Below are 18,727 nucleotides of genomic sequence, written 5' to 3'. Positions count from 1 at the left end.
GCTTTTCTATGGCAGAACTATCTACGGTGCACACTCTGCAACGGGTTAGCTAGGTATTACTTCATGTTACATCCTGAAAGTGGCTTCTGAAGAGGGCTTCAGAGCTTGGCTACCTTGGTTAGTTATTTGGACTCGGCAGGTATTGCTCTTGGCATCAAACTAAAAATTGTCTGCTTGCTTCACAGCTAATATTAGTAAGAACTCAGATGGAGTTAGCAGGCCAGATGCCACCAGATGATGGTTGCGCATAATATGGATTTGTTAGTGTTTCATAGTCTGATCAGGTGCTTCAATTGACTTTGTTTATGCAAAGTTTGTAGTCATTAAAATTTGAGTTTAAGCGTGTAGTAAAAAAAAAAAAAAAAAACTCTTCATATGGACCGGAGCCATGCAAACTTTGCTTAAAAACTGATTGCTAAGAACTGGGTGACATGAATACATAGAAATGTATTTATTCAATTGATATAAACAAATTGCTGTCCCATGTAAATTGATGATTAAATATCAATTTGTTGGTAATGAATATTTAATGAAGCATACATTTTGTCAGGATAGCACGGTATCCTATGGTGGCAGGTCTGCCTCACAGTTCTGGGGTGGGTTCAAATCTTAGTTCGGGACTTTTTTTTAAGTTCAATGATGATACCCACATACTTGTGCGGGATTTCTCCGGGTTCATCAGCTACCGCCCACATTCTAAAAACAGTGAAAAGAATTGTTCTACTTTTCCCATTGTGGTTTGTCATTACTCAGCTCATAAAATATACTATTTTTTTAAAGCAGTATTTGCTATGGACACTTTATGTGTACGCAAGATATCCAATATAAAATACTTATGGAGACGTCGCAAACTATGCACATAATGTAAAAGCTCAAGTCCTTAAAAATATAAATCACTACTGCTGTCGAGATGAACGCTAACAAGAACTTCATGGAGACATCCCATGAATATTGAGTGCAACAAATTATCCAACATGTGAGGAGGAGAGCTGATCATGTGCCTTAAAATTAGAAATAAAGAGACTACGTTTCCATAGTTTGATTGGGATGGAGAGACTGTGTGACTCAGTCGTTGGATAAAAAAACGGTGACTCACAATTGTCATTTTGTCACTCAGCCTCATACATATGTGATGTTTTTTCACCACTAGGCTCTTGTGCTTGGAAGATTATTTTGTGAGTTACGTGCTTGGAAATACATACACACATACATCACATTTGTTATCACCTTTCCATCTTGAAATGCATTCTGTCATGAATAAGACATTGAGTAAGAACAAATCATAGCTGCCTTCTTCATAAGGCCTTTGTTGCATTAATTGTGCATATGTTGGGAGTAACGTTTCAGTTTTGCCTGTGAATAATTCAGATCTTTCATATGAGCATACGGGTGGGAAACATACTGTCCTGTTGTACATAGCGTGTGTAAGAAACGACAAAACTCGGCAGGCTTCCAGCATTTAATTTCTCAGAATGATTCGCTTTCCAATAAACGTTGACAAGTGTCCTATTCTGCATTTCCCCCATTAAATGAGACCCGGCTGGCCCCGGGCTGCGGCAGGCGCCGACTGTTTGTTAATGGAATCTGCATTTTACTTGAAAAAAATGGTAGCGGGTGAATAAGAATCAGTCGTGTCTGGTGGAGCGAGCTGATGGTGGGTGTTGCCAAGAATTAAGATCGTGGAGGCATGGAGAGGTGTCACTTATTGAGATGGTGTGGATAAAGACTGCCGAGTAGAAAGTTGCTTTGCATGTAATGAAATGAACCACCTTTAAAATTCCTTTGCATCGCATTTTTATGCCCGCTGCCTTTTTCAGTTCATTTGTGCTACCTTGACTTGCCTCGGACTAAATCAACATGGCTCTGGGTCATATTTTGAATTTCAATGCGATTTTGATACACGTATAAAAAATGTTTTGGCTTGAAATGTTTGTGATTTACCCACAGTAATTTATTGTCTTTAATTTTTGTCACCCCGCGAGTGAGCCACCGAATTGCAAAGATGTGTCACTCCTTTCCTTCTTCTTGACACCGCTATTGTCGATGAACAATAGTCTGTTTGATGAGGGTAATTATTAAACTTATGTCACTGACAAAGAAAGCGGAGAAGTCTTGCATCCTAGTGTAGGTGGGAAAGAAAACAATGGCTGCATGTTTGGAAAGCAAAGAGGCTACGTTTTTGTTTCCACATGCTGCTGAATGTCAATAGCATGCACTGCAGAGTGCTACATTATGGAATGGAGGCTTGCCTGATGTTTTCTCATGTTCTGAGCAGACCAGCTCAGAACAATAAAAAATGAACAAAAAATGAAAAATATTCATTTTCAAGCTTTCAACTTGAAGACTGTTTCTGAAGTTGTCACAATGGACATATGGATCCCTGTTGGATTTGAACAACTTTAGCAGATGGAGGAAGCTTGTCTCTGAGGGACCTTCTTTTTTTTTTTTACCCGGATACATTATTTGTCTGAAGGCTGTTGACATTTATCAAATAACATTTGTTTTGAAAGTACCAAAAAATCATAAATATATTATTTAAAAAGTGCTGTTGAGAATGAGGCCACTGTGCGATTCCAATAAACTTCTGACCAAGCACATTTTTATTTACATCTGTCAAATTGTCAAATTTCAAATTCAATGTCTTTGAATATCATTATTTTCATGTGTGTAAAACTATCCCATGTTCATTTCACGTCAAGGCTGGAAGAGCCTCAACAACATTTTTGTTCCCTGCAGCTTGACACAAAGGGAATCACTTTTGACTTGAAAACAAAACGAGAGCGCCGCAGTCGCTAAGTGTTCTGCAGGGTTTCCTCGCAGCCGTCTGGCATGCGTAAGCTTGCTAAATTATTTTTGCTTGCTGGTTGGCGACTTGCCAAAGACGCATTCAAAATGGAGAATCACTCGCATCAAACTTTAATCATTTGTCAGAACTGAGATTTATACTTTGCCCCTCTTTTAAAATCCTCTCTAAATTAAAAATCCCCTGAAGTTGTTGACAATTCTTATGCCTTACTTCTGACCCCAAAGCATTTCCTAAAGGAAACATAAACAAATATTATGAAGTGGCGTTGCTTTAAAACTAGCACAATACGCGTGCCTGCCTGGATTTGGTACACAAGTCCTGGCCTCTACAGACAGCTGATGTTTATCTGCACAAATCGCCCCCCCCCCCCACGCCTCCCCTCCCCTAACCCTGACCAAACGGCTGCTCAAAGTGCCAGTGTGCATACTGAGTTTCACCGAGCGAGGACAGCAATGCAGTGGCAGCAAAGATTCCATCGCTGAGATGTCTAGACACATCTCTTCAGACACCAAAGGAATTTTTTCACATTTTTTTTCGCGTGCTTTATTAACGTTAAATGTTCTGCATCTGTTTTCTAATCCACCGTGATATGACGCCCCCTCCCCCAATGTGACTCAAATAACGAAAATATATTTTAAAAGCGAAAAATGTTTTTTAATTGCTCTCTGCTCAAAGTAAGAGTATCGCATAGTTAAGTTGTATCGGACCTATGGCTAAAAGACAGGTGCCATTATTGCACCAACGTTTGATTGTGTGCTGATAACATCTTAGTTTGTCTCTCTCTCCAAAGAGACCATTCCCAGGTTTCCCGCTTCCATCAGATGGAGGCTTTCCCTCAGAACAAGGTGTTTTCCAGCGAGTGCTCAGCACTCATCCATTATGGATGCTGCGTTTTAGAAGGTGGATCTGTGCAGATTATATAAATATCTCCTTTTCATTCCCAGCAGGATGGGAACTGTGTTAGTGTACAGGGCATCGTTCTGATGCCGTGTTGATGTAAAAGAAAGAGAAGTGATGCGGATGCTAGAAGACATAAAAGCTGTCTAGAATTCATGCAAATCTTTCAAAACCTTCTCATTAATAAGGCGAGCTCAAAATTGGGGAAAACGTGTTATTTTGCAGTAGTGACGTCGATATATCTTTGGTGGAATAACTGAAAAAGCCATGGTGCTTCAGAATTTGTGGTCTTGCATGCTATGGCCACAGTTGGAGGCTTTGTTTACATAGACGGGAGCAGCATGGAATACAAGAACTTTGCATATACTGACGAAGCTGAGATGCTCAGAAGAAGACCAAGAAGAAATGTGCAGCCCAAGCACTATATATAGTGAGCAAGTGGAATATTGATATAAAGAGCAGATGCTTATTAAGGAATATTCCATTCGTCCATTTGGCACATCTTCGATCTGGTCACTTAAGTGTTGGACTCGATCATAATTCACTTGGGATGGACTGATAACCAATAAATGAATTGACCCACATAATATGTTTACATAACAACAGAGAACATTATTGTCCCACTGAAATGGAATAAATGAGTACATGTTTGGCTAAAATGTTTTTTGTCTCAGTATGGCTGTTAGAATTTTGTACAACATAGCAAGAGAATGGAATAAGCCAATCTGCTTCATGGAAACTCCATAAGGTCAGATCTGGATCATACGTAAAGCCAGAAAGGCATGTTGAATTCAGCCCAAAAAAAAAAAAGGCACCTTCCTCTTTCATACCACACTTATCAAACAAAGTAGGCTCCAAAGCAAAGCTCACCGCCCTGTGATTGACAGGTAATCAGTTGAGGACGTATCCATCCTCTCTTCATAAATCAGCTTCCCTGTCACCCTGACCATGATAAGTAGTATAGAACTAGAAATATTTTTCAAGGGTCGAGACAGGAATATACCATCAGTTCGTCGTCAACATTTGTATACTGGAATAGCCAATGGCCGCAAATCTGGTCTGGTCAAGGTAAAAGGAAAATAATTCACTGTGGAAAGTGCTCGAGGAGTGAAATCCAAAACATGATCTCTTGGGCCAACCTGGACTTTAAAAAAGGTGAAAAGAGATGTGGATTAACAATTCAAGTTCACGGCCTTGCTTTACGTGCCAGATGTGTTTCGCTTGAATTGGATTTCAAATGATTTATTAACCTTTAACTGTGTGGGGTACTAATGCGAGGAAGCACACTTCCTTCTATTTTTCCTTTACTTTTGAATGTTGCTAATATGCTTTTCCTCTTTTTCTCCACAGGCACTTCCCGTGCAGTCCGCCAGGCCCTCGTGTGAATTTCCCCCAGCCTGAAGGACAGTAAGAAAGCCAGGAGCTCCATAGTGATTTCCCCACTAGCACAAGAAAGGCTAACGTGCTTCCTTTTGTTTTTTACTCAAGCTATCTAAGAATGCTCTTTGTAGTTTCACTCTCGGCTCTCTCTACATCGTTGAGGTTGTGCACGTAGCGACCTCATTCCACTGCAGGAAGACTGAAAAAGCAAAGAAGAAAAGAGCCAGACCCAACAAACCTGCACTAGGATAATTAATTGTGTCCTCGCTGGAAAGAAGATGACTTTGGTCTGAATATTGTGGCGTTTGCATGTGCGTTTATGCGTGCTCACCTCTTTTATGGTCAAAGGGTGACAGGTGGCTGCTGATTCAAAATGAACCTGCCAGGTGGCTTTGTCTGGTGCTGGTGGCTGTCGCTGCTTGCTTGTTGTTTCTTCACCTCCCGGGCGGCCAAGCCCAGAATGCCTGGCCACACGCACCTCAACTCAATACGCATTGATGGGGACATATCTCTGGGTGGGCTTTTCCCAGTGCATGCAAGGGGAAATGACGGCAAAGCCTGTGGCGAGCTCAAGAAGGAGAAAGGGATTCACCGGTTGGAGGCCATGCTGTTCGCTCTGGACCGCATCAATAATGACCACGAACTGCTGCCTAACATCACTCTGGGCGCTCGCATCTTGGACACCTGCTCCCGCGACACTCACGCTCTGGAGCAATCGCTGACGTTCGTACAGGCTCTGATTGAGAAGGACTCGACCGATGTCAAGTGCCTCAGCGGAGGGCCGCCCATCATCACAAAGCCGGAGCGGGTGGTCGGCGTGATCGGCGCGTCTGCTAGCTCTGTGTCAATCATGGTGGCCAATATACTGCGTCTGTTTAAGGTCAGTCCTTGCACAACAACAATCACCGCTTCTTCGGTATCTGCAAAATGATCTTATTCTCTGTAGACAGTAGCTCAGCAGTGTAAATCCCATTTATTTCACACATTTTCTCATGGGCTCGGGTTTTAGAGACCACAAACTGTGTCAATAAATAAAATGAAAATAAATCAGAATTAATCAATGGCGAGTCTCAATGTCGTTTGAAAGAAACCCCCTATAGTGTTTATAAAATGCAAACAGATAGTAGCTATGCTTGTCAGCTATTCAGGATTATTACAAGACCTTCACCAAACATTCTTTTACCAACCTAATAAAGGCTAGTTTTGATTGACGCAGTCAGATGGTAATCACTTAAAATTTCCATTTTGGCAGAAAATCTTTGATTGTTTGCCAGACGCCTTTGCCAACCCAAAGCATACTTCCAAATAAAGAAAAATAACTTTCCCCAGAAGTGTCATTTTGGAATGGCCCTGGCAAGATGTGCTGTAATAACATAAAAAGGTGCTCCAGCTAAGTATTAGTTTAAGGGTGTGCATATTTATGCAACCAATTTGTTTTTTATTTGCCCCGTAAAAAAATTCCAATTTTCTTTTCAATTCCGTGTTCAAATTACAGATAATAAAGGTGCTCTTGTTCTCACCACAAAATCCTGACATTTTAATGAGGACTTTTAAGACTTTTATTTTATACCCACTACGTGCAGACATGGTCCATTCAGAAGATGCTGTATATTTCCTCTGAAGAGAAACTTTATTCTTCTTCCCTACAAGAGAAGGGTAGCAGCCGAGACCTTATAACACCTCATATACTCTGTTACAACTTAATCTGCAGAGATTGATTTCATTAATGGCAGGAAGACCCACAGCAAGTTCGTGATACGGCTTCACAAACGTAACTTTTGTCAGAAGGATTTTGCCTTGGTGTTGCCGCATCTTCCAATTACTATGTGGGAGCAAATTAGTTTAAATTTTATCTGTCAAAAAGGTCACTGAGCGGCACCGTGAGCGCTAACAGGACAGGACATACTGTTCTTGGGAACAATGGTTTTGATAGGAGACGATGGCAAACTGTGTTCTATAGACGGATGGCGTTCAGGCGTTGTTCACTCACAGATCAGTGCTAGTAAATGAGAAGATGTGTGCAAGGATGAGCTGTTGGTGACAATTTAGCTCGGTTTTTGGACGTTTCGTGATTTGACCGTTTCGCCACTGACGTAAAGATAAAGGGGCAGACAGGGAGATCATATCTATATTGTCAATGAAAACAAGGTATTCCAAGATAATGCAGTATCATTTTCCTCATTTAAAAAAGTACACATGGGCCTGGCTAAAAATGGTCCATTATCTCTCAGAATTTCATACAGTGGATTAGCAAAGTGTGAAATTCAGCAAGACCAGACAGAAACCACTCTGCTGGCATTATTTGTAAGCTTTTGAGGCCACAAAAGGGATATTGACTAGCAAGTAAACTTAAGGTTGTGCTCCCACATGGCACACGGCTCAGCCAGCGGGTTCCGTCTCTTTTCTCGAGCGTTATAGTCACATAAAACCATAATTAGGACTCCTCAGAGTGGTGAGGAGGTCTCACCGCTCCCCACTTCCTTCTAATCATTAGAAAGCTAAGACTCTCGTCTGCATCTTTCAGCATGTTTCTCGTGCTGAGCAGTCAACTTGAAGCTGTACTTTTATTTATTATTGCCGTCCCCGTTATGACAGTATGGACTTTTTAAAACGCAATGATCCATATGCTCCTTCGTATTCTATCAATAGCAGCATTTTTGCTGAACACAGTTTTGCACTCAATTTCAAATCACACAGCTAAAGCTACTGTTGTTTTGAATGATGCGTACTATATTTATTTACTATAATGTGAGTATCCCCTCAATGTTTCTTTTAAGATTTCATTTTATTCGTTGCTGTTGTTAAAATTGAAAACAAATAAATAGGTAAACCGCAGTGGTCTTCATTGCAAGCATTTATTTGACGGATAGAGATTCTCGACAGATTGCTGTGAATCTGCTTTCACTCTTCATAAGACAAGCAACGCGACAGTCGGTATCTTTGAACCCATTTTTTTTTTTTCAAAAGCCTGCATTTTGCGGGAAATAAATTTGCTGCTCTTGAAAACAGGAGCAATACATCACTATGGTGACTTGCCCAGTTGTTTACGGACAGAGACGATGTACTCCAATCTCGCGGCTGTATCGTATTTTTCTTAGCTTGCGTTGGTGCTTTAACTGCTTATCATTTTTCGATGTTCTGGCACAAGTCTAAAGGCAATCTAACTTGATGTAGTGTTCCGGCCAACTTCATTTGTGTCGTCCTTCTGTAGCTGCTTGCCATATTCATGAGGGAATAATTTATTTGTCCTCTGTAATTGGCTTCATGTTTTCAGCCTCTAAACTTTTGGCCTTTTCTTTATCTCTGAGTGGCTAATGGTGAAGTGTTAGCTCAGCACTCTCGGGTAAGCAGGAGTCCGTCCTGGTTGCGTGTTATGAATATTTTACTATACTGTTATGTAATTGATGCCAAGGGATTGAGGTTGAAAGCTCCTTCTTCTAGTCCAGCTTTGACTATACCACTTGGACCACGTAGTAGTTAGTGGAGGATATATCGATTAGAATCGGGGCCTCTTCTGTATCTATGTATCTCTAAGTAGAGTATTATCAGAAGTGGGTAGTGATGCTTAATTTGTTAGTTTTGTAAGATGTAATAGACCATTGGTGCAGTCGAAGTGATTATTGTGTGCTGCAGGTTTTCATCCATTCATCCTCTGATTAAAAAAAAATCAGAACTCCAATTTTTATTTTTATTTTTATTTTTTTTACTTCTTGGCTACTCCTCCCACCTGAGCATTACTGACATGGCATGGGGCATATGAAATCAGCAGTCAGAAAACAAGGCAGTGTTTCGGGTGTTGAAATTAACTTGCTGAGACAAAGAAACGGGGTGAGGAGCGTGTGTGTGTGTGTAGGGGGGTAGCTTCCACCCAGAAGCTTCGTAAATAATGTACAAGCCAGCTCAGACAGTGTGCACAAGTCTTTCCTGTGTATTGGCACGGCAAAGCCATGAGGGAGGATGCTGGATTGGTTCTCTCAGAAACAAGAAATGGGTTTAACTTTTCTGCTGTGCATTCTGAGAAGTTCTGTCTGCTGCCTCTCATCATTCATTAAAGACATACAGAGGGCATAAAGTGCGGTGCACCCCCATACACACCCACACACCTATACACACACACACCTATACACACACACCTATACACACACACCTATACACACACACACGCACACACACACGCACACATGCATCCCTACATTTCGCTGTGTTGAGACCAAGCTCTTATTGGCTCAACTTGTCAGCCTCCACTAAACGAGAAGCTCCAAAATGTGCATACACGTGCTTGAAATGCACACTTCATCGGACCCTGAAGGCCAAATACCGTCAGGAGTTGAAATGTTTAATGTAAAGGTTATTGCTTGCATGTCAATAGGGCCTACATTAATTAAGACAGTTAATGGTTACAGTGTGACACCTTAACATCCACATATCACAAATATAGGACTCTGCAGAAGAATATGATTGAAGATTTGCAATAAGCCATGTTTTTGAGAACATGAACATTTTTAGTTTATATTCTTATACCTTCAGCAATAATTTGCTCACACAATCATGCAAACAAAGTCATTTTACTTCCTCGTGCTTAGATTAACTTTGTTGGTCCTCACCAATCTTTCATTTACTAGATTTGAGAAATAGCATTTAATATATACGTATGATGTTTTACAACCATGACAAAGAGTGGATAGATGATTAAATAAAGGGATAGCATATAATGTGCGCTTTTGTATTTTATCAGTGGCAGACTTAAGCGTCGGTTTAAATGATGATACAATTTCTGCCTGATCTATAACTCAAAATCTTTTTATGTAAATTGGCATTAGCAGTAGAAAATAGAAGTCCTCGTGCAGTCATGAGGTCTTACAAGCGAGCATCCATGCTTTGTATCATATTTAGCACCTTTGCATAAAGGTTACGTTTCAGAGTTCAATTACATTAAACAAGTAATTGCAGGCTAACACGCTATAGTTTATTTACACAACACATTCCTTGAAACATGCAAACCATGGCCAGTAAATATTATAACCATTAAATCACCTTATTCTTCCTCCAACATCTTTGACGCAAAGGAAACAAAAAAATACCCTCATCATTTTACAGAGCGGTGGGCTTTGCCCTTCAATTTGACTTTTACAGCTCAACACACCAAATCCATGAAACTCTGCATCTCTGCTTGAACAGGGAGCTGCTTCAGGGTGAGGATTAACTCAGCTCTAACTCCAGCCCGAGAAAACACAGCCATTTCCCAAAGTGAAGCTTTCTAAGAAATCATACCTTTTTTATTCTAGCTCCACTTCATCCAGTTGCACTTAAAGTTTTGAAATCCCTCTGCAAGCAATCGGAGCCACTGCTGGTAATCAGCAAGTACATTCGCAATAAGCACCAGTCTGCCTCTCTCCTCTGGCACCTTTTTCTTGCTTCGTTCGAAAAATCTCACACAAATTAATTTTGGCTGTTTAATTAGTGTGCACTGTCTGGTCTACTGAGGGCATGTTAGCAGGGGGGGAGGGGGTATAATGACTCTATTTTTATGTTTAATTGCATTCTGCTGAGTATTGCTGTGAAAATCAGGACGAGATCCAATAGGGAAGACACAACAGGATTTCTTGCTGTCAGTTTACCGCACTGGCTGTTGTCTCGCCCACGTTTGCCATGTACGTGTGGAACTCCACGCTGACGCGTCTTTAAAAGTTTAAAAGACCCCCCAAAAAAACAATTTTAGTGAACAAAATCCAGCAAACGGAGGCGGCGCCATCGCATCCTTGAAAAGAGCGTGGGATTAAAGGCTCAGGCAGCTGTCTAACCTGCAAGATCTCAGCATCAGCCCACCATCCATCATCCAGGCTGCCGTGCCTCGGATTTAGTTGACTTTAACAAAGCTTGGAAAGAAATCAGAAAGCCTTCAGTAACTCAAGCACGTTAAATTAAGAGCGATCAATAGTTTCATGACAGCTGCCGTATTGATTGTGTGAAGGGCGGCAATTTTAGTCATTTTTTTCTCATTTCACTTTTTAATACTCGAGCTGTCAGCGACAATGTCATCTGGTCAAAGATGAGCACAAAACAGAGTTGACCTATGTTAATGAATAATTTAAACACAATAGTTTAGGCTCACTGTCAAAAGGGAATGGAGCAGGGAATGTTGTAATGATAATGAAAAACATCTACTACTTTAACATTTTGTTACAAATAAATTAACCCCAAAATTATATCCATCCATCCATTTTCTGTACTGCTTTGTCCCCACGGGGGTCGTCGGTGTGCTGGAGCCTATCCTAGCCGTCATCAAGCAGTGGGGGGTGGGGGTACACCCTGAACCAGTTGCCAGCCAATCGCAGGGCACACAGAAACAAACAACCATCCACACTCTCACTCACACCTAGGGGCAATTTGGGTTGCTCAATCAGCCTACCATGCATGTTTTTCGGGAAGCGGGAGGAAACCGGAGTGCCCGGATAAAACCCACGCAGGCACGGGGAGAACATGCAAACTCCACACAGGGAGGGCCGGAGGTTGAATCAAACCTGCACTCTCTGAACGTGAGCCAGACGTGCGAACCACCATGCCACCCCAAAAAGACTATATAAAATACAAATTGAAAGAAAAAAATATATACTGGCTTAACCTACAAACAGAGTTTGGCTGCTATGAAGGTAAGGAGAATCAAATTTTCTGTTGACCTGTGTAATTATTATTTTTATATATTTTATTTGAGCTGTTACCTTCATCCTATTGGAACAAATCTGCCGAGTAATCGGGAGCATCCTGTGAATCTACCAATTTGCTGGGTACCAGTGTTCTTTACCTTTCAGCCCTGGTGTCAGTGAACACAGGCTTCAGCACCCTAATGAGCATAAGTGTTAAAAAAGATGGATAGATGGATGGATACTTTATCAAATAGAACTCAAAGATCTCAAACATAATACAAGTGAAACTAATTTGCGGCTATTCTAATGTGACTTAAAAAATAATAATATGAATGCAAAAACAAGCCGTCTCTGTTGGAAGTTTAATTGAAATGTCACTCACGCATTGGCTATACTAAGCTCAGCACAAGTGAATACAATAATAAAACATTGATTTATTTGAGAGCCAGGACAATGAAATATTGCTTATGCTCTGTGAGATTGAGTCAACTACAGCTGGTTTTAGGGGAGAGTGTGTGGGGCGCACCCTGCACCGGTCAACAAGCCCATTGGTTTAAAAAACCAAAAAAAAAAATACAAATATATAATCTCAGCTTTATTTCATAAAAATGTGTCCAAATATGTTGGCACTGTGTGGTTCGGAGTCAGCATTTAGCCACTTTTAGGTTGTAAAGATTTTAATCAAGGCTTCTTAACATTGTGAAGGATATTGTGATATCTGCAACTCTGTAGCTGTTTTTTGTGTGTGCTCCTTTTATAAGCAGCACCGTCGTGACAGCTCTTTCATTTTGGGCCACTTGAAATTACATAGAGACTCACACTTGAGTTGTTGTAATTGGAATAACACCACCGAGCAACAATTTAATCACATTGTTCGGTCCTTCCATTTTTCTCTCATTACTCTCTAAAATGATTTAGCTTAATTTTTCTACCCATTGGAATAATTGCAGAAGGGAAAAAAAGGGTAATGGAGGATATCAGACTTTGTAGTGAAGCAGACAGCTTTTTCCTTTTTTTTTTTTAAAGGAAACATCCTCACACATCTGCCCTGCATTTATTTCTTGTCGACCTGAACTTCATAAACCAATTCGAAGCGTTATGTGTTGACATGGACCAGCTTTTGTGAGTTTCCCTATCCACACCAAACTGGCAGATTCAATAGCTCCCTTCACAATGGCCTCCTGATTTTAAATGTTAAAAGTGTGAAAATATAGAAGTGACACTGATATATGAAAATGTGTCTTTGAACAAGCCATTCTGAAATTTGAGAATTCTGTTATCACAATCAGGATGCTTTATGCCAAAAAGGTCCTGCTTGTCACCTTTTGGAAAAAATAGTAACTTTACTAAAACTTTAACTTAGCTTTAGGTATCAGCTTAGCTATTTTACCGTAGTTTGGCTATCAGCTAGCGAAGGAATGATGTCGTCTTTGCTGCATACTCAGTTATCATCATGATATGAACCCACCTCCCCAAAAAGTGAATTTTGTAATTCTTAGTGTATTTTCATGCATTAATATTGGACACTATTTAAGATTCAGACAAAGACTGACTCTCAAAAAGATCAGTTGCTTCAATCAATGCCAATGTCAAGAATACAGACAGGGGCCCAAGTTTCTCCTTATTTACTCCATTTGCAGGACCTAAAGTCACCTCCTCGGAAAAGGATGCTTTGCTCACGTTAGCTGTCTGCTGTGGTCAGCGTCAAAGCACATCCAGGAATGACACGATCCGAACATACCCGCTATCAGGTCTTAGACATTAGCAAGTCCCCGCTTGATTCTAAACTTGAGAGACTGCAGGCACACTCACTTAACTCAGCTGCATGCACTATCAATGCGCCCCATTTCTCTTTTCTGCAAGTACAGCTGGAAAATGCAATAATAAAATATTTAATGGAATATACTATTGGGATTTGCAAAGGAGTACTTTTTTAAAATTGTAGAGAAGTTGAACATGTACTGGAGGTGTAAGCTTTCGTTTATGTTACAAGGAATGGCTCCAATTCACATTACCTACTATGTGTAGTTATGAAAAGCGCTACATACAAATACTCGTACATATCTATCAATAATCTGCCATGTCAATTCCATCATTTCCTCATCGTATTTCCTTTTGCACTGCTCAGCAAATGCAAAGCTTTGCTGTAATAGATGGCCGGAGATTCATAGCCGTTTTTTGCACATCAGCGATATGCACGCTCATGACTGCATTTTTAAGCCATGTTTGCCATGCAGTTGTAGTAACACATATGAACAAGGTACTCTGAATGTATCATTAAGAGTGTTTTATTTATTTTTTACAGATTTCCGTCCTTGTCCTTTGACAGTTAATTCAGAAACTTATTTCAAAGGGAACTGCCCTAATCAGTTTTTAATGGAAGGAAAAATAATCACTTCATGGATATTTTTTCTTTTCAAGTGATGGTTTCTTAATAGCTGTTGTAATAGATAATTTAGTGGTGCTAATCAGCTCCCTTCAAGCTCTTATGAGATATTCAACAGGGGCTCAAATATTAGTCAAGGATTTCAAAAAAAGTACCCTACATTCTGTTCAGTCATCAAAAAAAAGTCTTAAATAACATACATTTCTTTTGTCTACTTCCACTGATCAAACCTTTTTTGTTTTTATTTCAAACAAATTTTAATTTGGTTGTGTCCACACGTACGCTCAATGAGGTGGCACGACACAAATCAATAGGGTGGTTGGAGCTCTAAAAGCTGGCAGGGAGAATGGATTGCAGAGTGCTTTGAATTATTTAACAGCCCTGTGAATTTGTCAGCACAGACTGTTTACGCAGCAACATTCCAAAGAGCAGTGACCAAGATGTGAAATATCAGAAGTTTTCACAGGTCGGAGCAGAACAGTAAGCTATTAACAGTTGGGAGGGAAATAGAATGCTAAGACACACCCGCTGTAGTAAAATATTAAATAAGTATGATTTTTACGAGTTATATAAGTTTCATATATTTTGGCCTTCTGTGTTTTGGTTTCAGTAGAATTAATTAGTTGTCAACACTAGGATGCACTCAAGTTAATCCTCGTTCCATTTGTTCAAAAACATTGGGCCGCGCAGACTTGTCACCTGCAGCTCGAGGAGACAAGATGTAATTAGCTGCTGCTACTTACCGGGGAACTCCTTTGTCCAGCGCTCATTTCCAAGAAAGCTCGTTACAGTTCGACACTCATCATCTTCCATTCAGGAATCCTGAAAGGCTTCAAGTTGTCGGATTTTAGAGAACATGGAATTGTACGTCATTCACTGTTATGACGTGTTATCAAATTTCTTGTCATTGGACATGTCGTGAGTGCAGAGCAATGGAATACTTTTGGTTTTGGTTTCAACCTGTCCAAGAAACATGAAAAAACAGCCACAGTTAAAATGGGCAGACAGTGCAAATCAATAGGCTCATTTGAATGATTGTGAAGGATCACTTTCTAAAAAGATTTATCATCTGATGGTTTGCTAGATGATGCACTGTAGAAAGACTGTTAAAATAAAGATTCTGAGCTGCATTTGTATATACATACGAATTTCTATGTGTCTGATTCAAACCCGGCTCCCAGACATGCTCTCTGCCGTCTCCTGACTGATGGTGTAACACTTTCGAGACGTCCTCAGGGAATCCCGATCCAGTTGCAAAGGTCACGGAAGAAGAAGGATTGAGGGCGATGTCGTCGGCTGAGTGTCTGGTCTGCGTAAAATTCAGGCGATAAGGCCTTCTCGAGGGCCAAGTAAATAAAGATAACAGTTGTTTTAGGTCAAGTCGTCGTTGATTGTCAGTCTCCTTTGAATCTCTCGTAGAACATCTCAATGGGCAAGAATTAGCCAAATTTGTTCCTTCGAGGTGAACTGTTGACTTGTCCAAGTTGACATAGGCACAGATGGCACTGGGGATGCGGTTGGGGGGTGGTCAAGTCCCCCGCAGTTTCATTAGGACTACAATCTGTGCCCCGCATTTAAGGCGACATGTAGGGTTCAAACACAGGTTAAGGTTTCAAATTAGGGTTTTAAAGTCTGATTTTGATGGTCTTTCTTTCTCTCTGTCTAAACTAACTCAGCAAGCAGGAAAGATAAAAGCAGGGAAGGCGCAGAGCAGCCAAGAGCCAAAAAATATCCTGATAGAAATCTGTACACGAGGACCTATTTGTTAGGGAGGAATGGCACAAAAACATTTAAGAAGGCTGAGCAAATGGATGTAGACGACTTTGAGAAGCTCGAGCGGTGTAAGGATCTTACGGTACTCAGGCAGCCTATGAAATGGCATTTCATAAGGGTCATACAACACTTAGATTGTCCTGAGCAAACAGGGATGATTATACTTGCTTGTTTTTCACCGCCTCTTCTTAAAACACTGCACCATAATGGCAGATAAACATACAGTAAATGTGGGAAGAGTCTCCAGGCTTTGTTCCTGTTTGTTTATCAGGCATCCACAGATCCCTTCCAGTGTGGGCGTCAAGGGTAATGGATTAGGCTGCTGCCAGTGATATCATGGTTTGAGAAAGAAGTGGATATTTCCGAGTTTCTTTGTCTCTCTCTGCGAAGCCTCTGCATTTTACTGGCGAGTGAGACTGTTACTGATATGCCCCCTGGCACGGCGGCCCACTGTCAGCATACAGTAATTTAGCGCACTGACACTGACAGACCTAAGGCTGTGGAAGAATGGTAGAGAGGATTTAGTGCCGGCTGTTCGAATATGGGAACGTGAAAAAAAATGCAGCGTATTTGCTGCATTTTTTATTTTTACGTGAAGATTTTTGTCAGCCCTGCACTTGACTGGTGATCAGTCCAGGGTGTCTTCTACTCCCCCCCTAAGTCAGTATCGAAAATAGATTGAGTTTTTATGTGCTGTTATTGTTGGAGGGTATCATTCACAAGAAGAACTGCAGTTTCAGGCAAGCACCTATAACAGAAAAGAAACTTCTCCCAATTTGCACTTTATAATCATTTCCCACCTGCAGCCATTCATTTTACCACCATTACCAGTGGAGTTATTCATCACCAGCATAAATTTCATTGACATTTCCCACAATTGCCTGTGCTTCCCTGAGAGCATACCTTGTCACCGGCCTTCCCTGTTCAATCAATTTCAAAACCTCACAGAAAGAGTCAGATGCGGCGATAGACAATTAGTTAAACAGTAATGAGATGCTCAATGACATTTCGAGAACGCAAAAGGTTATATTTATATCTTCCAGTATTTATTTAGTATATTACCTGCAGTCGGTGGGTGTATTGGTGAGTTTAAATTTTTGGCTTAATGTTTGTTTTGGTATTGTAATAATACTAAACTGATCATTTTGGTTATTGGAAACATGATAAGAAATATATATGAATATATATGGAGCAGAAGCTGCGGGACGAGATCACTTAGATATGGTATATATATATATATATGTATAAATTCCCCTCTCACCCTCCGCGGGTGGTTTTTCCACTCCAAGCTCGGGTCCTCTACCAGAGGCCTGGGAGCTTGAGGGTTCTGCGCAGTATTTTGGCTGTTCCTAGCACTGCACTCTTCTGGACTGAGATGTCTGATGTTGTTCCTGGAATCTGCTGTAGCCACTCCTCCAGTTTGGGGGTCACTGCCCCAAGTGCCCCAATGACCACGGGCACCACCGAGGCCTTCACTTTCCAGGCCTTCTCAAGCTCTTCTTTGAGGCCCTGGTATTTCTCTAGCTTCTCAAGTTCTTTTTTCCTGATGTTGCCATCGCTTGGTATTGCTACATCCACTACAACGGCCTTCTTCTGCTGTTTGTCCACCACCACAATGTCCGGTTGGTTCGCCATCACCATCTTGTCAGTCTGGATCTGGAAGTCCCACAGGATCTTGGCTCGCCCGTTCTCTGCCACCTTAGGGGGTGCTTCCCACTTTGACCTTGGGGCTTCCAGTCCATACTCTGCACAGATGTTACTGTACACTAAGCCAGCCACTTGGTTATGACGTTCCATGTATGCTTTCCCTGCTAGCATCTTACACCCTGCTGTTATGTGCTGGACTGTCTCAGGGGCCTCTTTGCACAGCCTACACCTTGGGTCTTGTCTGGTGTGGTAGTGTGGTATATATATATATATATACATACAGCAATTTGAAGACATGATGAATCTAATCGAAATAATGATAAGAAATATTCCGTTTTTAATCTCATCTAAAAAGGCATTAACACCCAGTTCTTGCAATCGGGACTGTCCCGTGGAATGAGAAAATTCATCGCGATAAGAGATCAATGCTGACCATCTGTGTGTCGTTTTGTAAGGATGTAAGGGGTGCGACTATTAATGCTGAGCTAATTACCAACAGTGACAGCGACTTTACTGTACAGTAGTTGACTGGGATCATTACTGAATGCACTGAGGTAGGAAATCCCTACTGGGATTTACTTAAACAGCTGTTTTGTGACTGGATGCTCAAAAGGCAGCAGACTAACGTGCATAAAATACTGCGATCAGTCGAGCAGCTGATAGTAACCCAATTCGGAATGATTTGCGGTGCGGCCCTTAAAACCCGAGAGCACTCAGAAACGCAACTGTACCGTTTGGTTTATCCCTCACCCTAATTTCCTACATGTCAACCGAAGAGAGGCAATTAACCTTCTATCCGTTTCTGTCATGCACAATTGTGTGCAAAACTTGAATTACTTGAAGTTTGTGGTCTTTTATGTCTGCTTGAAGGCTTAAGGACTACTATATTATTGCTTGTTCCATTCAGACCAAACACATGAACCATATCTTAAATGCAGTATTAAATTAGTATATCCTCTCTTTAAACAAATCATCAAACAAATCTAAGTATCCAAGATTCCTTAAGTCGGTTTTCTTGCTGGTAAAAAAAAAAACACTCCAAATAAAGCAATAAATGGATTTCTAAGAAAATTATTGTACTGCTAAATAATTTGTGTTACTTAGAGAACGCTGGGGTTTATTCTGATAAAGGCATATTAAGGAAATATTCTGTGAGGAAAACAAATCATATTAAGTGAGCAGCTTTTAAAAAGC

At 40.8% G+C, this 18,727-nt stretch overlaps 1 protein-coding gene across 3 annotated transcripts in view; it reads left to right on the top strand.

Moving 5' to 3' along the window:
* Positions 1-5,291: 5,291 nt before the first annotated feature.
* The window catches only part of LOC133150529 (metabotropic glutamate receptor 4-like), a 58,785-nt gene continuing 45,349 nt past the window's right edge, over positions 5,292-18,727 (top strand). For all 3 annotated transcript variants that reach the window (XM_061273105.1, XM_061273103.1, XM_061273102.1), the window contains exon 1: positions 5,292-5,963. In XM_061273105.1, the coding sequence (XP_061129089.1) occupies positions 5,457-5,963 (507 nt within the window). In that variant the 5' untranslated portion in view covers positions 5,292-5,456. The remainder of the gene's footprint in view (positions 5,964-18,727) is intronic.

Source organism: Syngnathus typhle, linkage group LG2 (genome assembly GCF_033458585.1).
Source record: "Syngnathus typhle isolate RoL2023-S1 ecotype Sweden linkage group LG2, RoL_Styp_1.0, whole genome shotgun sequence".
Lineage (NCBI taxonomy): Eukaryota > Metazoa > Chordata > Actinopteri > Syngnathiformes > Syngnathidae > Syngnathus > Syngnathus typhle.
This window is presented reverse-complemented; position numbering and strand designations above follow the sequence as displayed.